The sequence below is a fragment of the Psittacula echo genome (assembly GCF_963264785.1).
Source record: "Psittacula echo genome assembly, chromosome: 2".
NCBI lineage: Eukaryota > Metazoa > Chordata > Aves > Psittaciformes > Psittacidae > Psittacula > Psittacula echo.
In genome coordinates this window covers 44,500,788-44,528,352 of record NC_137737.1, presented here as the reverse complement: position 1 = coordinate 44,528,352, position 27,565 = coordinate 44,500,788, and the positions used below count along the sequence as shown (strand labels likewise).

At 42.9% G+C, this 27,565-nt stretch overlaps 1 protein-coding gene across 8 annotated transcripts in view; it reads left to right on the top strand.

Moving 5' to 3' along the window:
* Nucleotides 1-7,775, top strand: part of ZNF438 (zinc finger protein 438) — a 58,300-nt gene extending 50,525 nt beyond the window's left edge. For 7 of the 8 annotated variants that reach the window (XM_080609986.1, XM_080609985.1, XM_080609987.1 and 4 more), the window contains one exon: nucleotides 1,023-3,568. In XM_080609986.1, the coding sequence (XP_080466112.1) occupies nucleotides 1,023-1,635 (613 nt within the window). In that variant the 3' untranslated portion in view covers nucleotides 1,636-3,568. Of the gene's footprint in view, nucleotides 1-1,022; nucleotides 3,569-5,553 lie in introns of those variants that run through there. The other variant, XM_080609992.1, reaches the window with a different exon arrangement.
* Nucleotides 7,776-27,565: the final 19,790 nt, after the last annotated feature.

The window sequence follows — 27,565 nt, the reverse complement described above, 5'->3', positions numbered from 1 at the left end:
TGGCTTCTTTGTTTGTTCCACTGTGCATTAACTTTCATGGAGGTATGCCTTACTAAGCTCAAGGCTTCAACCTGATACCTCACTATGACACTACAGTTCAGTTTTAGACATTTTGCTTTGCATAGCTCCACTTTTTGGGGCATCAGTTAGAAATTTTTCGGGTATTGAACCTATGAAATACCAGTGCTTTTCTTACAGCATTACTAGCTGTTGTACCATCAATCATTCAGTTTACTTATCTTGTTGGATAATCTGTCTAATATGTAGAAACACAGTATAATGTGGTCCTTTTCATAGATATTGTGAGTTGGTTTCTGTGGAGATCTTAATTTGATTACCTTAGCTTAAACCAGGGATTTACTAGCTCTGTGTATCTGCTTCCTTCATACTGCATAGGTGTCCTAAATCAGTGAGAGGGGCTGTCCAGTTGTAAGTTAGGTATTTAAAGTTTTAAAAACAGACTTTTTAAATTAAAGTGTCACAGACTTTTAGGAAGAAAAAAAAAAAGCAGCTTTGAAGTTTCATTATTTCCATCTTGGAGTAGGAGGTGGAGCATGTGGTTTTGCCTTAAGCTGACCTTAGATCACTCAGTGTAAACACATTAGATCTCTTAGCAGTACGCTACAGGTAATACTCATTTTCATTTTTCTAGCTCGGAATTAGAAGTACTTGCATTGACCTCACTGAATCAGGAACTTTAAAAAGCGTTTTTAACCTTTTATTAAAAACTTGGTGTTGTTAAAAGATTATTTATACCAAGGCTAATTTTGGAGGCAATTCTCAAAGTCAGCGGTGTTGAATAACATTTGGTTTCAGTGTTTTCCTAATGACCCTTATTATTATATTATTTCTCCTTTTTTTCTTCTCAAAATAATTTAAATGCTATAGCACAGTGCCTGTTTTTAATTAAATGAATGTTTTGTGAATGCCATCTCTTCTTGGAACTTACAAACACAGAAATTGCCATCCCTGTTCTGTGCATAGCTAATACTGAAATAGTTTGTATTTCCTTTTTTTAACAGGGGAAATAAATGCAATTTTGAGGACCTATTCCATAACCCAGGAGAAGTGAAATTACAGGTCAGATGTGGTCGATGCCAGTTTATTGCGCAGTCTTTTGGTGAAATGAAGTTTCACTTATTGTGCTCTCATGGACAAGAGATCCAGGGAAGAGTAAAGGAAGGGGGTTTGCAAGGAAATAGAGGAGTGAAGGGGGAACTGATTAAACATGCAACCCACTTTTGGAAACAGCACAATGAGAGAAGACATTTAGCAAAATGCAGTGCCCATGAGGAGGATGTTTATACTTTTCCAAAACTGAAAAGACAGATCTACTTGCACCATCAAAATAATGTTGAGGTATCATCTAAAAGCGAACTGACTCAGTCAGGAAGTGGTGAAGCAGCCAAGGAGATGCAAAATGTAGGTTTTGGTACACCTAGCAGAAAACCAGAAATTTGCTCTAAAGTGAGCTATAACTGCATTTTATGCAAACAGTTATTTGGAAGAAAAGAGGATCTTTGTAATCATTGGCAGAGTCATCATAACTGTGAAGACCCTTCCACTTTATGGGCAATTTTTAGTTTGTTATCAAAACAAGGAATTATTGAACTTTCTAACAGTGGTGGATACTGAAGCTCAATTCTACAATGCTATGAAAAACACCAGCTGCCTTACCGAAGTGTTGACTGCTTCTTGTTGTGTTGCTAAACTAATTCAAGAGATGTATCACTTCAGAGGTTTGTTTGGTGGGTTTTGTTGGGATTTTTTAAGTTACGCTAACCTTTATTTCGTTAAATCAAAAATGTATTTATCCAGGATCATTCCTGATGAGTACCTGCAAGCCTTTTGTGAAGCACTGTACTTAAAATTCATGGATAAGGTACTTAACAGAGCACATACTCAGTACTAATGGTTAACATCAAGGAAAAGTATTTTCCAGTTAAATGATACTATACACACAGAAATTAATCAGTTTATATAAAGTAATCTCAGTCTTGAATGAAATGACAAATCAGACTGGAAGTGTGATTTCTGTGCTTCCAGATTTTATGGTAAATATGTGAATATTTCCATGCAGTTCTCTGGATCATTTGAATGTGCCTACATGCAGCTGGCATTCAAGAGCTTTATAATCTATAATTTAAAAGCTTTTTATTCATGTTTTTTGATTTTAGTATTGTCAGCCATGTTCATTGCTTTCAGGTTTGTTATTGACAGGTCTTTTAGATGTTATATTCTGTCCTGGTGATAGCAAAGATCTCTTGGATTTCACTTTAAAGTGAAAAATCTACATGTATTTCTTTGCCTGTAGCTGTTTGGGTTGAAGATAAGTTGGTTGCCACCTCTGAAGAGGAAACCCTCAAAGCTTGACTGCTTTATGAAAAAAAATAAAAAGTTTGTTTTAAAAATAGTCAGCTGAGTTGGTTACTCCTGGGAAGTTTCACATTCTGCAATAGACTGCATGTTTCACAGTGAACTTTCAGCATATTCCTTATACCTTCTGTGACAGCAGCACTATTGTTCTTTTGCCAACACTGTTAGCACTCTGCCTTAGCACTCTTGGTATATAGCTTTTGTATCTGTGCAGTTGACTCAGTCTGTGCTTTAAAGGGAAATTGTTCTTTCACTTCTATAGTACAGGTAATGAGTTGGTTTTCACTTGTGTTGCCAGATTTGCAACTAGAGGAACTGCATGCAGCACCTTAACCTTCCAGTATCAGAAGCCAGTAGCAGTTACCTCACCAGGATGCAAAGCTGTAGCAGCCCATAGTGCAGGAATAGTGCATTCTGTGTCCCCCTGCTACTGAGCAGGCATGGTAAATGACCGTTTCAACACATCTCCGGGGGGCAAGGCAGTTCAGGCTGTGAGGAGATGGAGTTCTAGAGCTTTGATGAGATGGTTAGTGAAGCCTTGAGTCTAGTTTTAAATTGGTATTTAAGCTGCTGTTATGTAAAGCCTTATGTACCTCTGAATTATTTTGGGAGCAATGGTGGAAACAGCATAAGAAATCACTATGCCACTGTTCAACATAAGTCAGAGGACATCAGAGGGCAAAATGAAAAATGCAGCAATACTGTCTCTACAGAACTACTGTAGTCATTTATCCTTGTGGTCAAACTGTAATTGAGGGATTGCAGTGATAAAAGAGCCATTCCTAAAATGTCCTGGTTCACCTCTCACTGTCGTGCTGATGAGAACATGAGAAGAGATCTTAAAATGTTGGGATTTCTGAGTGGGGTTCCATAAGCTGTTGCAATAGTTTGTGTTTTGTTTCTAAACAGTAAAGGCAATTTTGATGAGCTAATAGTGTCGAATGTAATTTCTTATTGTATGGTGGTTTGCCCTGGATATATGAACTTTAAGACTGGAGCCAAGAAAAATGAAAGCAAAAAGGAAAATGCTTATAGAACTGCACAGGTGGTTAGTAAGGTGGAAGAATCCCTGTGGAAATTAAGAACTTCCTGCCTGCTATCTGTTGCTATAAATATGTATTTGTGGTCGTTTCTTTGCTTTCATATACTACTTTTGTATGCTGAACTACTTTAAAATTACTACTTGTTCTTATTCTTGACACACCCATCTTTTAATGCCTATAGTATATTCATATTTCTTTCACTGGGGAGATGGAGGAGAACACGTGGCATATTTGGAAAGGAATAGCTAATTTTAAAGTCAGTGTTTCATATCAAACTGAGACTATAGTAAAGTGTGTTTGCACTTAGAAGTGGTTTTTCCCTCCAAGTTAATCCTTTAACTTTCAAAATCAAACAGCTTGGTGTTTTCCCTGAAACAGGAATGTGAGAACAATCCCTTCGTCACATAGTTATAATACATCAAAGGGAAGTTCATGCCCTGCGTAAAGCATGCATTTTAAGAGTTGGGCAGAAAACATTAAAAATGTTCGTTGATGTTATGGTCATTATTTATAACCAACACACATGACTTCTCTTGCAAAATCCCCCAAGTATAGTTTAAAATGAGCTGCAATGAATGCAGCTCCAAGACAGAGTCCCTCCTGTTCAGGAGCAGCCCCAATGATGGCAGAGTTGTTCTTCAAAATTACTTTGTAGAAGTATTTGTTAAACGTGGTGGTGCATCAGAGCCAGTGGTGTCGGTGAGTTGTTTGGTGGTGGTTCTCAGGCAAGAAGAGGCATTCCCTTCCATTTCATGTAAAAGGAGGGGGAGGTGAGGTGATGATGGGAGGAAAGAGGCATTTTTTTTCTTTAATGGAAATTTTCACGTACAGTCTTTTCATCATATTTTTGTACTTCTCTCCCTTTTTGTAGTCCAGGCCAAATGGGTAAAGGGATCTCAGCTTTCAGCAGTTTAAAGCCTGAAAACATGTTTTAAAGCATGGTTCTAAGCCACTTCTCAGTGTCCTCATAAATGTTTAAAATTAGAAGCCTTTTTTCTGAGCCTGAAAGCATTCTTACGTTTCAGGCTATTATGATTATGGTGGATTATGAAAGGTTGGGATTTTTGAAAATAGTTTTGCATTAAATGCAAATGTGTCCTTTGTTTAAAATGTATTTGGTTTGCATTTGTGTTCATTTTGATAACATTTGGAGATATGAAGTGAATCTTATTTACAGCAACATTAAATACTGCGTGTTTGCTGTTCAGCAGAAGGGTTGTTATGAATACAGCTTGCTGTTTACCTTGAAGCTGGACAAGTTAACATCTGGTTTTGCACATAAATCATATTTTTAAATTGTTGAAATGAATGTTATTGTTTTTCTAGCTGTAGTTTTGTACACCTCTGATTTTTCATTAAGTCTGTGTTCCAGCTTCACTGTTCAACTTTAAAGCTGTTCCTCACATGGAAAGTTGTTCCTTCATCATCACACCATAAATAATCAAAGCTGGAGGAGTTCCATTGCTTCTCTGGCTTGCAGAGTATTGCCCTTCTCCAGCTGCAGAGCTACAGTTTCCTATGGCTAACTTGACATAGTTGCTGGCAGTAAATGTTTTACTTCATTCATTTATTAGAATTTAGATCTCTGGTGTTTAGCTCCATCAGAGTTTCTGTCATACCTCATTAGATACTTTTTTAATCTACTGTTCGCTGAGCTCTTTAGAGATGGTGTCATAAGAAGGATGAACAGGTATTTAAGAGAGCAGATTTCAACCCTAACTTTGTGCAGATGAAGCTGACGTTTGAGAATCAGCAGCTTATCTAGGCTCAGCCATGTAGTTTATTATATTTCTACAACACATCCACCTACATGCGCATCTGTTTTGGAATGAAATATATACTTCAAATTCAGCTGTCAGTTATTATCAAACCTTTACAATGTGAGTTTGTGATTATTATGCATAAAGATTAAAATGCTATTAGCTGTAGTAGGTTTACTTGTCAAATTCCTTATAGCTCTGAAAAATGAAAATCTCTGCGTGCTAAGTATGACACAGAAGAAACCTGGTCTCATGAAGAAAATTCCGATAGCTTAACTGTTGTCCTCCTTTTGGTGTGTTCTTTCATAGCTGATCTGTCACATTGTAGGATTTTCTTCATGTTTGATTGAATTGCTGTAATTTTTCTTGGTTAGGAATACTGAAGAAGACCTGAGCCTGCAAGCAATTTGAGGAAAAAATGTGTTTACTGCCTTTCTCTGTACAGGCAGACATGTCCATGGAATCAAAATTGTCTTGGTGGCCGTACATATATGTGCACAATGTGGGGTGACATGCAAGATTTGGACTTCAGTGTGTGACTTTATGAGGCTGACGGTTCTGCAGTTCCAAAGTAGAAACTGCGAATTTAAATGTAAAAGTAACTTGCTTTTCCGACTTCAGTGAATCTCACCTTACTGGCAAACCTTCAAGAAATCCTAAGATGACAATAGCATACTTCTCTGCTTGTGCTTTTTGTGACTGTTTTTTTGATGTGGTAGTACCAGTAGCATTCTAAAATATGATAGGTCTGGTGCTGTCGAGTACAAAGGAAGCTTTCTGCCTTTTTTTTTGTGTTTTATTGACTTTTCCATGTAAGCATTAGCAGTGATGGGGTGAATTATGATTTCTGCTGCTGACAAATCCAGAAACGTTATTGTGAAGTTATTTTGCAGAAATTTCTGATTTTAATCTAGAATAGCAGATGAAATCAGTGAAAAGGAAATTCTACTGGAAAGAGATACATAAGCAAACTGTCCCGTGTGTGGATTTCTGTGCACAATTACACTGCTGTAGGTGAAATTTATAAATCATAGGTCTTCTACTGGTAGGTACAAACAGTTTGTTATTATTCACAGTTACTTAGAGTGACCAAGGGAAGTAAGAGTTAAAAACTGATCACGCCTTCTTTTTTACTTGAATTTTGTTAAATATTTCTACTGTTGTGCCAGTCTAGATCATGGCCCAAGGTATGCAGATACTCAAACACTTTCTAGAGGACTTACAACATAATTCAGGGAAGGAAAGGGAAAGAAATACCTGAAGGAAGTAGTGATGATGAAGGTTGGCACAATGCATCAAGTATAAGGTCAGTCTGACTAGCTTTTGATGTGTATGTAGAAGTGTCCTGTAGCCTTAATCTGAACTTCTCCCACTCCCTGTGGTTACAGGGTTCCAGTCTGCTCCCACTTGAGGCATGTCAGTCTGAAGCTCCCTCAGCTTCCTTGTGCATGAGCTTTTCCAGATGGCATAGCTGACTCTGTGAATGTCCTCCTCTTTGGTGTCTCGGTTACACATTTGTAGTTAGGTGAGCCACATGGTGTCTGCTGAAAGAACCTGCTGTCAGACTTGAAAAGTATGTGGTTTTCAGTTTTCTGAGGAAAGCATCTTTCAGCTTTAGTCCATAAAAGTGAAATCAAATGCTGCGTCTGTACTTAGAAAAGTAAGAAAATGGCCGCCCTACCTTTTCAGCACCCTCTATGAACTGTTGTGGCTGAATGCAATTTATAAATATCTGATTCAGCAAAGTCAGCATCATGTCCGGCGTCTTCACTGCAAGCCAAAAGCCTGGGATCAAGTAATTGTGAATGCCGTTTTGCAGAATGTTTCACTAAGTCGTTGGGGACCCCTGGTGTCAGCTGGGCCAGCCTCCCGCCCGAAGCAGGACTTAAGGACTGAACACCCAGCCTGGAGCAGAGCACTGTTTGGCTTTGTGGAAACCGCTTCTGTTGCTGTTCCCACTAGTCCATTGCCAGTGGTGGAGTCACAAGTGTAAACAAGGCTTCAGTGTGGTAGCTGATATTCAAGCACAATCATAAGCAATTTTATGATACTTGTAAAGAAAGCACAAAACCTGGGACAGAAAAGTCCCCCTAAACCCAAATCAAGTTATGGCTTCAAGCAGTGATTCTTCAGTAGTGAGAACTTCTCTTGGCATAAAGCCCTGTTGTTTCTGTTGTTGTACACCATGACTAAGCCTCTTGTCTTCTTATAGGAAGCAGCTTACACTCCTTTTGACAACTCTGCTTTTTCCAGGACTTCAGGCTCTGTGCCTTTCATATGCAGTGAATATATTTTTTTCTAGAGTTGATTTAGGACAAAATTAAAGCATTTTATTTCCTGCATGCTAACTAATTTTGCACAGCTTCAAATTTAATGTGACTTCTGAACATACACCCGATCAATAAACTTTCCTATTGCTGGAAGCAATAAATGACACGGTGAGGGAGGAAAGCAATAAATACCCCTGTGACCGTAGCTTTGAAGCAATGCAGTCGCTTTCCACTGGAAGTTTAATTTCTTCATGTTTTTAGTTAAAAGCTTTTATTAATTTTAACTGGAATAAATACACTGCTGTACTTTGCTGTTCAAATAAATCCTTTCTCAGCTCTGAGTCCTTGGAGTTTAAATCCTGTCCAGCCATTTTCTGCTATCTGCCAGTTCCTTGCTAAGTGCAAACCTGACACTCTTGCCAATAAATCCACCTTTGTGCCATTTAAAGTCATCTGCCATCTCTTCTCTGGAGCTAATCAAAGTTTACAAGATGACATTTTTTTGAAGGGAACTGGCTCTACAATTCAGGCCATTTAAGTTGTGCAAGTTAATTAAAGGAAATTGCAGTGAGCTATAAAATAGAGAACTGGTACAGACTGTTTGAAAGCTCACTTACTTTTATTCTCTTTTATGAACAATTGGAGAAGAGCTTTTCCAGGGAGGAATTTGGAGTGTTGTGCTGGTTTGTGTGCTGCTCTCCTAATCCACTTTTCAGGCTCTCCCGAGTACAGCACAGGAGAGCCCAGCCATGCTTCCTAAGTTGATTGCAGCCTGTTAAAGCACTGTTTTATTTTTACCTTGTGAGACAGCTGGGCTGATTAATGGATGGGATCCTGGCACTTCAGGAGACAACTGCGATGTCTGCACAGTTTAATAGCCTCGTGTCTTTCAAGAGCAGCTTTTCTAGTGTCTTTATACATGCATGCATGCACGATCACACACACAATTGTAAAAGGATTAAGTCTCTGGAACATTCTTAACTTGTGTGATAGTGTCACACTGTACAGTGTGTTCCACTTATTTTTCTTCTATTAAAATGCAGTAACAGTTTCATTATTATATTGCTAATATATATGTGGCTGATAGGAACCGTGAAATGCACAGTGGCCAGCCTGAGTTCTTCCAGGAAATTGGATTAATTGTTGAATTGTTGGAATTTATTTCAAAAAACATGCTACTCCTACTGGTTAAAAGCACATGTAGGGTTTAAACGATATTTCTGAGAATGATTTATTGGTCCGGCAGAAAACTCTGGTGCTAAACCTTTCTACTGGGATTTGCTTACATTAGGAAGCGATGCAGGTGACAGTCTATTTCAGCACGGAATGGATTTTTTCCCCTTGCTTTCTGATAAATGAAGTGCTTATGTAAGGTGAGAGATTGAAAAAAATGAGGAGCCCGAAGCCCTAGGAGGATACATCTGAAAGCTCCACAAGCGGGCAGAGGAACACGGTGTAAATCTGATGCTGTTCCTGTACCTGTGTGCCTCAAGCGTGGTGGGAGCACCACAGCCAGCCGTCCTGGGAACACAGCTCCACAAAAGCTCCTCATTGCTGCCAGGAGTTCACATGTAGCATCCTGTGCAGCCCAAGAGGGTATTTTGACACCAAACTCATTTAATCTGTCACTTAATAATAAATCGTTCCTGTATCTTCATGGTAGGCATCCTTAATTCTTCAAGCTTTTGTCTCATGTTTTCATTTTGTGCATAAGAGACAGGATCTGGCTTTGAATTAATTCTCAACAAATTGTCCATGCTGAAGCTTCATTGTATGCGAGACCACTCCCTTTGGCTACCGCTGGTACATATCCTCTTTCTTCAGGGTGATTCATTCAGTGTTGCTTAATGACAAACATTTGATAAGTTTGACTGTTGAGGATTATATGTGAATTTCCTCACACATTCCTAAATGTCACATTCCCAAATTACTGTAACGCTTGATTAAATTAGCCCTTTTAGAAGGGATCCAGGTTCACTAACAGTGTTTTCTGCAATGCGCATCTCCAGAGAAAACAGAGATCTGACTTTTATAGTCAGAGCCAATTAAGCTCATCCTTCCCCCCCACCCCTTCTCTCTGCAGCGTTCAGATGAATCGCATTTTTCAGGCACAGTTCAAGCAGACTGTCAGATCTCCGGGGCTCTCTGCCTCCTGGGCTCCACATTCCCACTGTCAGCTGTGAAAAATAATTCCCCTTTTGCCATTGTGTCCAAGGAAAGTAAGATGATAAATCCACAAGTTAGATGTAAGAGGTGGGGAAGTGCATTAATGTTTACTCAGCATTGAATGAGGTTTTGTTCTAGGAGATATGGCTGCTGTGAGGCATGGGAAAGCATTCTTTGTTTTAAAGCTTTCTAAATTAGTTAGGATTCGTTCTCAAAAGAAAATTCAGGGGTTTGTTAGACAAGGTCTCTTCAGAGTACCTAAAATGTGGTGGTGGTTTTGAAATACACCAAGCTGAGTAAGATGAAAAGGGAAAGAGACTGAACTGTAAACACAGCGTAATGAAGCCTGAAACAAAACCAACAATACGTCCGCAACATGTGCAGGCTACCTACGTGTAACTAGCTTCTTTCGGACAAAATTCATGATAGAATAACTCTGTGTGCAACTGCTCTGGTGAAACTGCAATATAATGAAGAACTTTTGAACCAGAAGATAACATCAGATCACTCAGCTTTGGAGGACTGAGAAGTTCTCCCTGAGGTTGGGAAGAGGTGCAGGTACAAAGTTAGTCCCTTGGAACCCTTGCTCAGTTCTCTGTGCAGCATTTCTTTGCAATATTCTTTTCTTTGCTGTAATGCCATAATAGTGGCTTTGCTATGGAGAATAGATGCTGGAACTTTAATCATTGCTAAGTCGGCAAAGCAGTCGAATCTTCAGTTTACAGTGACAGAAGGCTCCAGTTTAAGAAAATAATAATAATAAAAAGAGCCATTATAATGAAGCCTTAACTCTCTTGCCATTCACCTTTTCACCTTTCAAGTTTCCTGCCCCTCATTCTATCACTGTTAGACTTAAGGTATGTCAGTATGAATTCAGCACAGCCATTCATAATTCTTGCTCTGTATAGGCAAACCCCATCGCTATTCTAATGAAACCTTTAAGTGTATCCAAATCCTTCTCAAGGCTTTCAGACATCACAGCAAATAGTGCTTTGCTCGCTGTCAAATGGAAGTGATTAGTTTATTTCTAAATGCCAAGCTTCTGAGAAATAAAGCAGCATGGTAAATGCAGCCACCTTCCTTCTTTAACTTGGTTTTAATAGCTTGCTGTTAATGGCCAGAGTTGTAATGGGGTGGGAGAACTTTGAGCTGCTCCATATTTCAACTGGTGGAATATCAATATTATATATTGGAAACATTCTCATAGACCGCAAAAGGCTGATGTGTCTCAGGAGCAAGATTCTGTCAGGAGGGGCCAAGGTTGCCGTGCATCTGGACTCACGGGCTCCCAGGTAAGCCAAGTGCAGAGCCAGGCGTGTCAAGTCCTGTGCTTTTTGTCCCCTGTGCCGGGCTCTGTGTGTCCCCAGTAACAGAGTGCTGTAGCTGCTCAGGACTCCATTTACTCTGCTGTCCAGACGGTGCTGGGTTGCAGGACTGGCAGAAGCTGCAGTTGCTGCATCCAGCCAGGGGACCCTCCAGGAGGAGCTGCCTATGGAGGGACACAGTGCCGCAGGTGCCTATCAGGCGACTAGAGCAGGTCCTGCAGAGACTTCATTTTTGGGTGCTTTGGGTATTTCTGTGGCAGTTCGTAGTACTCATTGCAAACCTTTGCAGGACTGATGTCTGTGATGTGACATCTGTGACAACCAGCCTCTTCTGGCATGTGGTAGTTGCTCATTAGCCAGCAGCCATGCCACTGGGCAAGTGTTCATGAGCATATGATAAAAAGGCAGGATTAATTTGAATTACAAAGCAGCATATCTTATCTCTTCTAATTAATTAATGAGAAAATTGAGTGTGTAACAAGAAAACTCCTGTTCCTTGTGCTGATTACAGTGATCTGAACAAGACAAGAAATCTCAACACAAGGACCTTTCTTGGACCTCAGCGAATGTACTCACTGATAGGTTATTATCCTGTGAGCGTTAGTATGGATGAGGAGTGAAGAAGACTGAGACAGAATAAAACCAAGGAGTAGTTTTACTTAGCTAGTTACAAAGAGGTTAATTGCTCTATTAGTTACAATACAAGTTGGATTAAACTGGCCTAAATTCACCCACCAAATTGCAGTTTGCAGAAAGTACCGATCCAGAGCAAAAAAAAGATGGAGAGGAGTTGAAGAAATGCAAAAGTACTTTCAGAGCTGGAGATTTGGTAGGAATGAAGGCAAATAAAGATAGCTGAAAAGGTTTGTGGGGTTTTTTTATATAGCTGCAAAAGTCACTGCAAGGGATTAAAAGGAAAGAGTATTTGCCCTCATTGTCATTTTCTTTACTGTAACTGTAAAAAGACACAGGCAGTCTCTGCAAAGAATAGCAATACCTAATGCTAAGGGGAAATTACTGACTGAAGAATGACCGGACAGGGGGGCCATAGAGTGATTCTCGTAGACTTACAAAGTACATGATTTGCTTTAGATTTTTCTCCCTCAACCAGAGTTTTCCTGCCTGTAGCCTTGGTTATTGATTGATGTTTTATTGATGGTCTGGGAAAAGTAATGAAGACAAACAGGTCTGGAAGTATTTTCAGGGATTTCAAATAGAGAAAGATTGAAATATACTTCGAGAAGTAGGCATGAAAATGTAATAGCAGTTTGGTTTTCAGGTGTGCTGTGGCAAACAGTATTTTCTGTTGCCCTAGTTGTGTGTGTGCATTGGGCCTTTACCAGCAAAATCCCTTTTAGTCGTTCAAGGTGTAAGGAACTTTCAAAAGATATTAGAAATAAACAAACAAAAACCTGGGTGGTGTCTTACTAGATGGTAAAATTGAGCATGAAGAGTTGACTGAAGTTCTCCTCCGTAGATACGTAGTAGAATCCCTTTTCCTCTGGGGAGACGTGTGTTCAGGGAAGAGGAGAGGTTCGCGCACACGGAGCCACAGCCTTTCCCTTTCCAGGCACGTTGTTACCACATGGGAGCTGTTTACAGGCTCCATCACTGTCTGAGTGAGAAAAATATGACTTGTTGCTGGGAACAGAATACTTTTTATTCCTTATGAAATGCTTTGCTGGTGAAATCTGGTACAGGCTGCATGTTAAAGTAACCAACGTAAAGTGTGATTTGATGGGCTTTGATACTTCAGCACTCAGTGCTTTGGTTAATGAGTGAGAGTGGGGAGCATGCAGCCCTGTCCTTTGTCCCTTCATGGGGGCAGGATATGGGAGATGGTGGCAGGTTGGGAAGAGCAGCATCGCTTTCACTGCCCAGCCGCAAGGATGGCTTCCAGACTCAGCCGAGCTTCGGAGGCACTACAAAGGCTCGTATGGCTTTATTTTGTGGTCTCTCTGCATTAGGCCCCTGCAAACAGCACCGGGAGCTGTGCTGCTGCCGGCCAGGGGGGGTGGTTACAGCAGCTCCCATGAGCACTGCAGGCAGCAGGGAAAAAACGGGGCTGTTTCAGCGCCTTGTGGAAAAAAGCCTGAGTGACCATGGGTGAGGCTGTGTGAGAGCAGTAGGAATGAGCTCCTCAGGTCACAAAGTTTGATCTCCTTCCTTACTGACTCATTGCTCTGGTAGCTCATAATTGTCTTGTGAGCTAATAGTCCTCCGCTTCAGCTGTGGAAGCCAAATAAGTCCCCATGTGAAACCTACAGCTCCACTTTGGTGTCTCCAGGTGCATGATGTGGAGTTGTCGCAATCAAATTTAATCCATTTCTAAGATTCCAGCCTACAAAGTCATCTAAGTCTCATACATAATATTTTGGTATTGCCATCACCTTCACAATACCAACTGCTGACAGACCTACAGATTTCATTCAGATTCTCTTACCTGGTTAATAAAAACAAATAAAATAACTTGAAATGCTGACCCTTCAAAAATGGTGGTGCCCATCTTTACCAGATGGCTCCCATCTCGACACAGCCCACAGTCATCTTCCTCTTGGCCAGATTCTGACCATGACAAAAGTACTTGGCTAAATAACTGGTGTTTGTATGGCACCTCTTTGCTGAGGCGCTGGTAGCTTACACCCAATGTATTGCACAGTGCAAAATGTCACTCATCTTACTGGAGAATGGTAGGACGTAAGGTTGACGGCAGACAATTCGGGGAGTCTATACAGACCTTCATGTCTTTCATTATCTTTTGGCTTCTTAAATGTTTCCAAGTCATAGTTCAATATTGAGGATAGACTAAAAAAAACTACAATTGTTGAGATAGCTTTTTTTTCCCCCCTCTTTATGATATATTTTTGGCTCACCTAATGATGCTGTTTGTTTGGTGGATGCTTTGCAGCAAGACAGGCTCGCCATTCCTAGTTTCTGTGCAACAAAGTCTTTCTCAGGTGGGATACGGGCACTTCCAGTTCTACATTCACATCCTCATATAATTTCCTTTGCAGGGTCCAACTGTGTTTGCCCACATCCCTGTACCTTCCTATATCTTCAAGGGTTAACTTTGCTTTGCTGCTCAGTTTTAAGTAACTCATTCAGTGCTCGCTCCTGCTACCCTCTCTGCAGTGACAGGATAAGGCATCTTCTTTGCAAGGTTTTTCTATTTTTTTGGGATGCTGGTTTTTGAATAACATTTTTATGTTTATGGAGAGAAATGTCGTGCTTGTCCCACACTCAAATTCTTCAGTTCAGCTGATGTCATTAACCTGTTTCACTGATTTCTTAGAGCTTGACATCAGGAATTGAAAATCTGACTCAAGTGCTTACATCAGTTGGGTGTTTTTCCCCTTTTTTTGTTTAAAATATATCAAATCATAAGGAAGGGCATCAATGTCTTACCTCGACAGACAACGGCAAAGACAATTCAGCTCAATTCTATAGCAGTTTTGGCATATGGACCAGTACTTGGCCAGGCTCAGTTTCAGGTGAGTGCAGAGATCTCCACTGTGGGCAGGGAACCGCAGAGCAGAAGGAAAACATTAAGTGTTTTGAAACAGTTGTGAGAGGCTGTGCAGAATTTATGGCCTTCGGGGGCCTGTGAATGGTTTACGAGGCCGGAAGCTTTCTGGGGAGCATTTTTGTGTGGGCTTTTGCAGGTGGCTCCCCGAGATCATACATCTCCGTTTGCTGGGACTGCCTTGTTGCTTGAACTGGTGCTGCTTTGGCTTTCTGAACGGCTCTTTCTGGGGAAATGGGCAATTTTGCTGCAGAGCAGTGATCGTGTTCTTGGATCCTCTGCATCACCAGGAGGACGGGCAGGCTCCTGACATGTAGCATCAGTATCAGTAATCAGTGAGGACTGAGATACTGTTTTGTAAAACAAAATTAAACCCAAAAAAATTGTTTTTAAATTGTCTGTTCAGAACGAAAAAAGCCTTGTATTCAGGTCAGCCTTAACTGAACAGCTTTATTCCTCCAGGTGGTTTTATTTTTCAATGAGATGCCTTGCAACAATACAGAAGGTAGTGTGATGTGCTGCAAAAATCTAGGTTTAAGTATATTCTCTTTGACTTTTCACCAGAGGTCTATTAGATGCTTTCTCGTGGTCAATCGTTGTAATCCTTTTAAGTAGCAACAACATAATTTTAGGTGGTTTATTTAGTGTAATGCACAAAGACTGTAATGAGCCAGAAACATCTCCAGGAGCAGTGGTCATGTCAGTGCCTCCTTCCCTGAGATTATCTTTCTAGTTCATTAGGAGCCCACTAAAGCTGTTGAACACAGCTGGAAACAGGTGTCCTGGCTAATACTTTGTATGCTTTTCATCCATTGACACAAAAGCTTCATACACCCTGATTCACTCGGTGACTGGTAAGCGCACGAGTTTGCAGCTCCAGGCTTGCTGTCCACTGGTGACTGCAGGGTTCTTCCCCCATGGGTGACCTGTGCAATGTGGGGAGAGATGCAGCCACATGGGTACCTGGCTGGTGGCACAAGTCAGGACAAATCAGTTCTTCTCACAGGCTGCTGGGTCTCCCCCTCGCAGGCTTTGAGCCAATGCTTCCAGTGACAGGAAGGCCTGTGGTTTCCCTACGCAGCCTGGCTTGGCAGCAGCAGGTCCCAGTGCTGTGTCCCAGCTGTGGTGGTGAAGTTGGGAAACTCCTCCCATTTCCCCAGGCTTGCCTCAGTAGCCGCCCCTGCCTCCCAGGCACGTTGGTGTCCTGCTGACCTTCTTACCCTTATTTAACATCTTTTGGCTTAAATCCCATTTCTTATGGCTTTGGCTGGAAAGGAAAATGATAGAGAGGGAGGCCTCTGCCACATGCTGATACGCTAGAGACAGCGTGGGGGTTCCCCAGTGCTTCCCAGGACAGAGCATGTCCTCTTGCCTGTCCCACCTGCAAGATGTATGCTGCTGAGGCAAGCTCAAGCATTTACTCAGCTTTCAAAAAATCCCTGCTGGGGCTGAGAGCCATGAGTATCGATAGTATTTCACTGAAGCTGTTATTTACACAACTGGTGCGAGTATCATGGAAAGCTTATGCAGAGGCATGGATGAGGGTTGTTTAAAGTGGATTTCAGAAAGAATACAGGAATTCATAATTCAGTTTTATGAACTGCAAACCAGGCAGCTACAACTTGAACAAGGGGCTATTCGGTAACTTGTCACATAAGCTGCCCATCATAACAAAGGCATCCTCGAAGAGGATGCTCTACCTGTGTTTTAGGGATATACCTGAATGTAGTTATTTCTCTTGAGTTTTGCTCTCCTATATGGGTAGCAGCTGGAGAGCATGCTTTCTGATCATATTTTGGTCTTATTTTTAACTCATTTCCCCCAGCTTAGAGTATTCATCAGCTGCCGTAGCTTCTTGTTTCAGACAGCTGCTAGATCCTGGCTGATGGAGTTTATTGATTTCTCTCTCTGATCTTGCAAATCTTATTTCAAATTCATCACCTGCCAGGGCCGTTCTGGGAGCCTGAGCTGCACTGCAGTGTGTTATGGATGGGAGAGCTCTCCTGTGGGCTTTCTAGTGCCACCAGCCGCAAAGCCCCTGCTCTGGAGCAGCCCACCCTGATGCTCTGCGAGGTCTCGGATCAAACCCTGACCCCTTTCCCTCCCACAGCCCCATGCATGGCTGTGCCCAACACCTTGGAGTGCCAGCAGTGGCTGTGCCGTGCTGCACTGCAATGCGGAAGAGGGGAGACAGGAGCTGTGCACAGCCAGCATCAGGCTTGGTGGCCCCAGCTCAGCGGGTGGCAAGCCCCTGTCCCAGCTCACCTCCAGCCTCTCTTTCTTCACACACGAATTATGGTCCCGTCCTCTCCACTGCAACGGAAATCCTGAAAACCTGAACCAGATGCACGGTTTCACCTGAGTTTACAGACAGCCTGGAAGCAATAACTCTGGGAGGTATAAACTGCTCCTTTCATCGTAATAAGATGTTAACGGGGGGAAAGCCCTGCTGCTCCAGGCAGTCCTCTATTAACGCTGCCTCAGCAGCTGGGAAAGGGGCATCTGCTGGATCAGTTTCCACAATGCACACCCCCGTGTATCCCCCCGCCTGTGGCTCAGAGTCTCCAGGTCACACATCCCCCTGGCATGGTCCTGGTCCCTGAGACAGGGACAGCTCAGGATCCCCAGGTCCCAAGGTCTTGGGTGAGGGCTGTGGGCAGCAGCACACAGCGCTCCTCAGAAGGCTGAACAAAACATCTGTTTGCCATCGCCTTGGGTCGTTTATGGCATTTTGATGCTCTCTTCTGCAACATTTTATTTTAAAGAGCCTGGTGATGCTCCCATGCAGAGTGCAACAGAAGTGCAGCTTGCTCCTGGTTTATGCATTTCAGCTAAGGTTGCCTAATAAATTGTGAAGTTCACAGAGCCCGCTCCCCTCTGATGCAAGGCCAGACACAAGAGCATTGTTTCAGCTCTCATGTTGCTGGTCACAAGCCAAGCTCCTCTGCTCTGTCCCTTGCTTTCTATGGGAACGGATGGTTGGGCAAAACCAAACTGACCCTTTACTCGAAGTAAAATCTGACCTGTAACTTTGGAAGCCAGGCTGCAGTTTCTTAACATGCAGCATGGGATTAGAGGAGCAAACCCAGCCAGTGCCCTCCTCTGCACTACTCTGTACCTGTTTGCTTTTCTTGTCGTGGACAGTCCACACACATGGTGCGTGGCTTGGGCAGCATTAAGGAACAGAGAGGTAATGTATTTTCTGCTGGGCAACCTTATCTGCTCTGATTGCTCTGGGTTTTCAGCTAAGGCGGACTATGAAGGATAATTACCATCATGTGTTACCTGAGATTACAGGATTGCTTTCCAACTAATGACACTAGGAGAACCAAGGAGTTGTTAATATTTAATCAGACTCTTGGCTTAACAATTGGATAAATGAGGTGTGTAATTACACAATTACAGAAGACATTTCAGATAGGAACTGTGCTGTTATTAATAGTGAAGGTGAAAGCTGGTGAACATACACTGTTCAGTCCTATCAAGCACGTCATTAAAAAAGATCTTCAGCACAAGAGCCTTAACAGCATGTCCTATGAGATGGTAAACAAAGGCTTCAGCTGCTTTCGAGATAAAAATTCCTGCTTGGCCAAGAGGTTCCAATGTAAGCAAAATACCAGACCAGATGTTTTGTTGATGTGGCAAGCTGTAATCAGGGGGAACTAGGGAACGTTTAAATACGTACACAGAGTATAGCACGTGTTTATGGCTGTGCATTATGTATCATTTCTCAGCAGTCAGGCAATTATTTTCCCTAGGTTATTCATTTTAAATTTTATAGGAAACAAAAGGGTACCTTTTAATTCAGTGCAGTTCTTACCTGCCCAGTGGAACTTTATAACAAATGTTAGTCCTAATGTGCAAGGTGTTGTGTTTGGTCGCAAAGTACTGGTCAGAATGAAGACAGAGATGCTGCCTGTAATAATTTCGTTCGTCTGTTCTTTTAATCTTGTGCTTTATCTCAGCTCCTTAAAAACATTTTATTTTTAAAAGTGATCTTGATTTTAAAAGACTGCAGTAGCTGCAGTTCTGCCGTGCTCCACTAAAGTGAGCTCTAACTGATTCTCTTGAGAGTCAATTAGTGGGATACTGGAAAGTTAACATCAGAACCAAAGAACTTATTCACCAGCACAATTGCGAGTTACTGATATGAATCTGGATAATGCGTGAAATTAAATCTTAGAAATGCTTTGCACAATGCAATGAGGCAGAATTCAGGTGATAATGTGGGTTCTCAAATGGGAGGCTGTAAAAACAAGAAGCAGGTTGGTTGGCAGATGCTATGAGCATTAGTGATCTCCTCCTCTTCCCAACTAACAATCCTGAACCGTTTGCAGTGATCCAGATCTGGATGCCGACATCGTTGAATTTCTCAGCCTCCAGTTCTAAGTATGACTAGATGCCATCCCCTGTAGGGTGTGCTTTGAGATCAGGGGTAAAAATGTCCCGTCAGCATCACATTAATGCTTTTCTTCTAGAGACATTTATATTTTAAAACGCTAACATAATCAGAGGAAAGGCTTGCGTGCTCACTGCCCAGCTGACTGCTGGTGTGGTGCCAGTGGCTGAGCTGCGCCATGAGTTGTCAGGTCCCCTGCTTTTCTTGTCGTGGACAGTGGACAATGTGCTTGCACATTGGTTCGTCTTTAACAATTTGCACTTGGTATTGAGCTCATGCTGTGAAGAGAGCAGAACCCTTCAACTACAGTGATGCAGAGCCAATAGAGGTAACCAGGAAAATAAGCTTTCACCCCCGGCGAGGTTAGGATGTACTTATATGGCATGTTGGCATAGAACTGTAAAGGAGATATAAAGAAACGCACAACCAGAGTAATTTCCTATGGCATGTTACTGGTGATCCAGTTTAATGCAACCTGTTTCTGCATCCTCTTTCTTCTCTGCCTCCCCTTGAGTCTGCCACTCCTGTCTTACCCAAACTAAAACAATTTTCCTCTATTCTGAATTTGTCATGCACCTTCCTAAGTCTGCAGATATCAGCCTCACTTTTGAGCTCTGTATAGTCACAGACTGTGCCTTCCAACCTCCTTGTCAGAGCTCCTTGCTCTTACGTGATACCCACCTCCTTGTGCTGCCCTTTCCTTCTGGCACTTTCATAACATTGCCACCAAGAATATCTTCGATAAATAAAGCGACTTGCAGCTCTCTTTCCTTTTCAAGACATGATTCCTCTGCTTTGTGGTCCCTATGGGCTACCTCCAAATTCCTGGGTGAAATACAGTTTAGAAACCCAGGAACCTTGGTGCTGTAATGTTTGAACATTGCCCAAACAAGCTAAAATACATTGAAACTGCTTGGTTAAAACACCTCTTTCCTTTTCTGCTGAGAACTCACCCTCATGCCAACTCCATCCATGAACTGTCCAAGCCTGCACATTCCCTGAGGAAGGACCACGTATGGCAGTGGTCTGTGAAACACTTCATACCTTTATATCCCTGTGTAAATGAAATTAGCAGCACATAAGGCTTTCCACTCGCACCCTGCAGACCCATACTAGCCTGCCCTCTGAGGGGTGAGAGCCCGAGTGGTGAAACCTCTTTTGGCCCATTCAACACAGTTTTTCAGTGAGCAGCAGTGTGCTGGCTGCTGGGTTTGCAGTGGGGTGAAGAGAGAGCTGCCTACAAGGTCCTGCCTGTGGGGAGCACGGACACGGTGATACATAATTTCTTGTAACAGAGTCCAGCCTCCTCTCGATGCATTACCCTTAAGAGATGGTTTCATTATCTCTAAAGCTTTTTATTGCATCACATCCCGTTAGTCAAGACATGATCTGTGCCCAGTGCTACTCCAGCAGTTATGATAAAGGCCTTTGCTGTTGGCTTTTGGAGGAAGGTCCAAGACTGATAGAGGGATTTTTCTAGCAAAGGCAAGCAAGATTCATTTGTTAATTAACATTTGTGGCACCCTAAAACCAGAAAATGCTGTGTATATACTTACATATTTTGCTAATGCCAAAGTGGCTGGCATCTAAACCCTCTGAAGCCCTAATGACTTGGTCTGCAAATTCCAGATCTACTCTATCTATAAAATCAAAAATAAAACAGAAAGACATTGAGTCCTGCCATGTAAGGAAGTCTCCTCTAATCCCATGTGTGGAGTATTCACTTCTGTACCCCTTGGAGGTTTTAAGTCTCGAACACTGCAAAGTCAGTGACCATGAAGTACTTACAGCATGAATGCATAAAACATATTTAATTACAATGTTAAAATATGTAGAATGATTCAAGGTCATTGACTTGTAGATTTCTGCTGATTTGGCACATCAGCAACTTACGCACTGTCTGGCTTTGCATGTTGTACTGGGCTATCTACTCTTGGCCTCAACTGAAACATGGGCCACGGCAGCCTTTCTGCTTTCTGCTCTGCCCCAGCGAGGCAGGATGCTTTGCAACAGGAACACGCAGTGACAAATGCCATCTCATGAACATTTGAAGGAGTGCACACAGATACAGACGGATGAGCAATTCTCAAGGAAATATGAGTTGCTGTTATCGTGGTGCTTGGGAGTAAATCTAGCTTTCTGCCACAGACCTTCATTTCTCTAGTTGTGATTTGCAAAAGCAGCTTTCATGAACTTCATGAAATCAGTTTGTTTCTGGCTTCTTCTTTGAAGAAAGTCAGTGTCACCCAGACCTCACAGAGCTCTCAGCTGGACACACATGCTGGCTGTCCTGCTCAATCCCCAGTGAGCTATTGTGTTTGTTTGCATTTAACCTCCTTTGAAGGGAGAGAGTCCAGCAACTTATCATTTCTCTGTGTTGAGCCAGGGCGTTCCTTCCATGGGTTTATCCCACAGCCCCCAGATTCAGAAAACTTAATGATAGCTTAGAGAAACCAGCTACCCCTGTATGCCGTAACTCCCAAAGGAAGTAAAAAGAGGTTGCACAGAGTGTGGATAAACTTCAGAGCACTTCTTACCTTTTAATAAAACTCTAAATATCAAAAGTAAATCTGCTAATGTGGTTGACACTAATCAGTGGAGAGTAATCAAAAGGATTACACAACTTGCTTTGAAGGTTTGAATAAAGAAGGTTTTTTTTTCCGGTGCTTCAAATCCTGGTCAATGGACATGTTAAGTCAAATGCAGTCAATGAAGTGCAGAGAAGCAGAATGGCTGGGGAAGCCCAAGGAGAGGGAAGATCAGCAATCAGCTTGTATTTTGGCAGGGAGGTGATTGTAAGCCTGGACTCACTTCAGCATAAAGAGACAAGTGAAATAAAGCAGTATTGGGTTCTGCACTTATCTTTTATCTGTAGGGTTTAATTTCTATTTGAAAAAGAATAGACAGATGTTATGCAACGTTTTTCTAGTACTCCAGCTGTGGAAAACAAACCACATCTGGTACATAAAATAACAACAAAATTACCTGAAAGCTTTATTGTTCTTAAAAGCAGCTACAAGTAAGTGTTCAAATAACTTGCTGGAATAGAGTAGATCCAATTTGTCAGATAATAATACATAAGCTTAGAAGGAGGGAAAAATGAAGCCAAGAGAAATATTGCACTTCAGAGAGTTCAAATAAAGAGGTTCCTTTCAACCAAACTTCTGTGGGCTTGCAAGGCATAAATTACACAAACAGTATTTAAAAACAGGAATGCAGGAATCAAAGAGCAAAATTAAAAGCTCTGTTCCAGCCATGCAACAAGTGTGCTGCAGATGTCAGAGCCCTGTGTTTAAGAAATCCCCTGGTCTGGATGCACAGTTTCCAGTGTGTCCTGCTGGCATGCATCTGCAGGTGGGTTGTAACAAATATACTGTCAGCTATGTAAAATACACAGCCTGTGAGAAGAGGAAATACTGTAAATCTGGAAATGATGCTTTCCCTTGTGTTTCTGTAATGAACCTGCTATTCCATAGTGTTTCTGAGTGAGGAGCCATCAGTGACCTGAGAGCTGTCACACTCCATCTCAGTGAAGAGCCACCTCCTTTCCCAATTCCTTTCTCATGCTGGTGTTCAAGCTTCCAGTGAAGCACAAGGTAACTCACTGCATCTTAAAATGGAGCAGTTCATCTTAACTATAGCTGACGTTTGGGTTCGAAGGATGTATCCCACTTTCATAGTCCATTATACCCTATTTGGGTGAAAAGGCCTGAGCTGCCAAAGGCAGAAAGGAGTAACAAAAGTAAAAAAGGCATATTGAAATGATTCAGTTGAGGGAAATTGTCAGAGGACTATTGATCTGTTTCTTTGTTTTTATGTTTCAGGTGATTTCTAAAGCTACAGTTTGATAATGTTCTTAAAATATGTCAGACTTCACATGTTAAGTGGTAGAAAAATGCCATGCCTCCTACACTCACAGCAGCGGGAGAAGCATGTTGTGATGACTAAATAAAGCCCTTCCTGCAGTTGGGTTGTTCTTAATTTAAATATTTTTATCTACCAAAGAATAATAAAACATCAGTCAATACCACACACAGATTCCAGATGAATGCAAGAATAATACAAATTAAAGGCTTTGCTGACAGCCTAAACAAGAGAGTTTTTCATGCAGGTCTGTAGGCTTAACATTAAGGACTGAATTCTCTTTTAAACAAACTCCCCTTTACATCACCTCCACAGTTGCGATGGACCTCACTGTGGGAGTAAATTACACACTCACTTAATCTGAGAGGGTTTAGATTAAATGCAAAGCGTCATCCTGGGGGTGGAGGGGATGGGCTGGCTGGGGAGAGGGAGGTGGCAAGGGGAGATCCTGTGTACGAGCCCAGCACGAAATCAAATTAACTAGTTCTGCTCTGCGTTCATTTTGTTCCTTGGAATGTCTGAGTTGAATCCTGCGATGGGAAATGCTGATTGTCCGCACCTTCTCCCTCCTGCACGAAAGGTGTCGAGTTTTTGGAGTGCAACATTGCAGGAGCAAAGCATGGGAAGGCAAGCATAAAATGCCCTGTTTTGTGTCAGTGGCAGCTGCAGTTTTATTTCTGTGTCTGAGTGATAAATGACAGGAATTCACAATTTTCTTCCAACTCCCTTGGAAGATGTATTCTATAGAATGAAAATAGAAACACTGAATTATTAAGAATCACCCCTCTTACATATGAAAATGGTACACTGTCATGTTAAATACACCATATTAAGAGGTCAATTACAGGCCTATTTTGAGTTAATGGGATTAGTTCTTTTTTTATTTTACATTTTAAATGCAATCATTCAAGGTGTACTGGAGATCGAAGAAATAGAAAATAGAGTCATCCAGTTAAAGGTAGTCAGTGCTTGCAGAATGCCTGAGAGCAATGCCAGAGGGTGAGAGGGTGAGATGGGGCAAGGGCTGAGCAGACAGCATCCCTTTCTTCCCACCTACATTGACTCCCTGTGTGTGTCAGTGAGAAATGCCATTTTTATGGAACATTCCCTTTATTTGAATAGATAATGAAACAAGGCAAAACATATTTGGGTCCTGGCTCCAACCACAGCCCTCATTTCACTAAATCTTATAGCATTTTCTTTAAATCCTATTTGGTTCAGTGGAAACTGAGTACATACAAAAGTTCTGAGCACAATATTGCAACTGGTCAAGGTACAATTGTTGCATTAGTCACTGGACACTTGTTCGGCCACAGATTTGTGTTGGAATTGGCTCCAAAGGGAAATAGCTAGAGAGAGCTTCTCTACTCTTCAAGGGATTTGCTGCTCCTGTGATGCCCCTGGAATACTAATGCACATGGAAATTGGCCCCCTCTGTTACAAGAGAGGAGATGGCTGTAAAAAGGAAGCCTGTGGACCAAAGGACAAGTCAATAAATGAAGCACTATGAGTATTTTGTCATCCAAGTGCAGTCCTGCCCACACATCCCCCTGGACCTTTCCTAGCCCTCTCTTTCCACCCTGCCCAAGCACATGTCCACACTGGGGACCTGGATTTGGCTAGAAAATCAACCTGTGAAAAAACCCAATAGGATGGTTTTACAGGCACAAGTTACTCCTGGGGAGATTCTGACTGGACTCTCACAACGAGAACACTGGTATAATTTCCCCAGGGAAGTGGTAGATTCTCCAGCACTGGACACTTCAAAGATTTGGCTGGACCAGATGATCCTTGAGGTCCTTTCCAATCTGGTGTTCTATGATTCTGTAATTCCAGTTGACTTATTCTTTCCCATGTGGCATAAATTGCTGCACAAAGAGATACGTATCTATAGCCTCCTTTTGCCAGGTCTCTAGACAAAGTGCACACAGGACTTTCATATTAGGAACATTGATTGCATAATAGATGTGCAAGATAGGAATATTTGTCACCAGAGTTACTGCTTAGCTAAAAAGATGATCCATACAGTGCATGAAAGGGGATGTATTTACGCTGTACGGAAGAGCCTGGCAATAGTTTAGCTCACACTCACCTCTGTGTACACATGATGCCACTGCACTGTCTGCACTGAAGAGACTAAGGACTACAGAGCCCTGGGAGAGGTGGTTAGGGGCTCTGGAGCTCAGATTGTCTTTTCATCAATTCTCCAGGATACAGGGGAGGACCTTAAAAAAGCTAGGAGGACTGACCAGGTTAATAAATGGTTAAAAGGGTGGTGCCATAGTCAGGGGTTTGGGTGTTTTGAATACAGGACCCAAGTCAGTAGGCCAGGTCTACCAGGGGCTGGTGGAGCTGATCTGACAAAGAAGAGCGGTTTTGGTAGGAGGCTTGCCAGACTGGTCAAGGTTTCTTTAAACTAGATGTGTTGGGGGAGGGGGGCATCGTTTCATCCCAACACACCCAGTCAGTTGCCAGCACCTACAATAAATGCTCGGAGCGATGCAGAGATATTCCAGCTGCTCCAGCCAATGAGTTGGCTTCATTTGGAGCTCGGCTCAGATGCCTCTATACAAACGCCCGTAGCATGGGGAACAAACAAGAGGAATTAGAGATGTGTGCACATCTACGGGGGTATGATATAACAGGCATCACAGAAACATGGTGGGATGGCTCCTATGACTGGAGTGTTGGCATGGAAGGTTACAGGCTCTTTAGAAAAGACAGGCCTGGCAGGCGGGGAGGGGGAGTTGCTATTTATGTTAGGGATAGGCTGGAGAGTATGGAACTCTGTCTGGGGACAGGTGAGCAGTCGACAGAGAGTTTGTGGGTCAGGGTTAAAGGGAGAACAGTGATGGGGGACATCACTGTGGGGATCTGTTACAGACCGCCTGATCAAGAGGAATCTGTGGATGAAGTGCTCTATAGGCAGATAGGAACAGCCTCACGCTCGCAGGCCCTTGTTCTCATGGGGGACTTCAACCACCCTGACATCTGTTGGAGTGAAGGTACGGCCCAGCTCAAGCAATCCAGGAGGTTCCTCGATTGTGTGGAAGACAACTTCCTTCTGCAAGTAACAGAGGAGCTGACAAGGAGAGGTGCCATGCTTGACCTCATGCTCACCAACAGGGAAGGGCTGGTTGGAAATGTGACGCTCCAGGGCAGCCTTGGTTGCAGTGACCACGAGATGGTTGAATTCGAGATCCTCAGGACAGTGAGAAGAGCGTGCAGCAAGCTCACTGCCCTGGACTTCAAGAGAGCAGACTTTGGCCTCTTCAGGAACCTGCTTAGTAAGGTTCCATGGGATACAGCCCTAGAGGGCAGGGGGGCCCAAGACTGTTGGTTGATATTCAAGGATCACCTGCTCCAAGCTCAGGAGTGTTGCATCCCAAGTAGAAGGAAGTGCAGCAGGAGGGCCAGGAGACCTCCTTGGATGGATAAGGAGCTGCTCAGGAAAATTCAAAGGAAAAAAGAGGCTTATAGAAGGTGGAAGCAGGGACAGGCGGCCTGGGAAGAATACAAGGATGTTGTCCGGGAAGCTAGGGACCAGGTTAGGAAAGCTAAGGCCCAGTTAGAATTGAACTTGGCTAGGGATGTTAAGGATAGCAGGAAGGGATTCTATAGGTACGTAGCGAATAAAAGACAGACTAGGGGCAAAGTAGGCCCCCTCTGGAAGATATCGGGAGAACTGGCTACCCGGGATTTGGAGAAGGCTGAGGTTCTGAATGACTTCTTTGCCTTGGTCTTCATTGGCAAATGCTCTGACCACACCACCCAAGTCTGGGAAGGCAGACAGAGGGACTGTGAGAATGAAGACCTTGGGCCCACTGTAGGAGAGGATCTGGTTCAAGACCATCTTAAAAACCTAAACGTACACAAGTCCATGGGACCTGATGAAATCCATCGGTGGGTCCTGAAGGAGCTGGCGAATGAAGTTGCTAAGCCACTGTCCATCATATTTGAAAAATCATGGCAGTCAGCTGAAGTTCCTGATGACCGGAAAAAGGGAAATATAACCCCCATTTTCAAGAAGGCGAAAACGGATGGCCCAGGGAACTACAGACCAGTCAGTCTCACCTCTGTGCCTGGCAGAATCTTGGAGCAGATTCTCCTGGAAGGCATGCTAAGGCACATGAAAAACAAGGAGGTGGTTGGTGACAGCCAGCATGGCTTCACTGAGGGGAAATCCTGCCTGACCAATTTGGTGGCCTTCTATGATGGGGCTACAAAACTGATGGACAGGGGCAGAGCAGTTGACGTCATCTACCTGGATTTGTGCAAAGCATTCGACACGGTTCCACATGACATCCTTGTCTCTAAATTGGAGAGACATCAATTTGATGGGTGGACCACTCGGTGGATAGAGAACTGGCTGGATGGCCGCATACAAAGAGTTGTGGTCAATGGCTCAGTGTCCAACTGGAGACCGGTAACGAGTGGTGTCCCTCAGGGATCGGTGTTGGGATCGGTCTTGTTCAACATCTTTGTTGGTGACATGGACAGTGGGATTGAGTGCGCCCTCAGCAAGTTTGCTGATGACACCAAGCTGTGTGGTTCGGTTGATACACTGGAGGGAAGGGATGCCATCCAGAGGGACCTCGACACGCTTGTGAGGTGGGCTGATGCCAACCTTATGAAGTTTAACCATGCCAAGTGCAAGGTCTTACACCTGGGTCAGAGCAATCCCAGGCACAGCTACAGGTTGGGCAGAGAAGAGATTCAGAGCAGTCCTGCGGAGAAGGACTTGGGGGTGCTGGCTGATGAAAAAATGAACATGAGCCGGCTTCAGTGTGCGCTCGCAGCCCAGAAAGCCAACCATATCCTGGGCTGCATCAAAAGGAG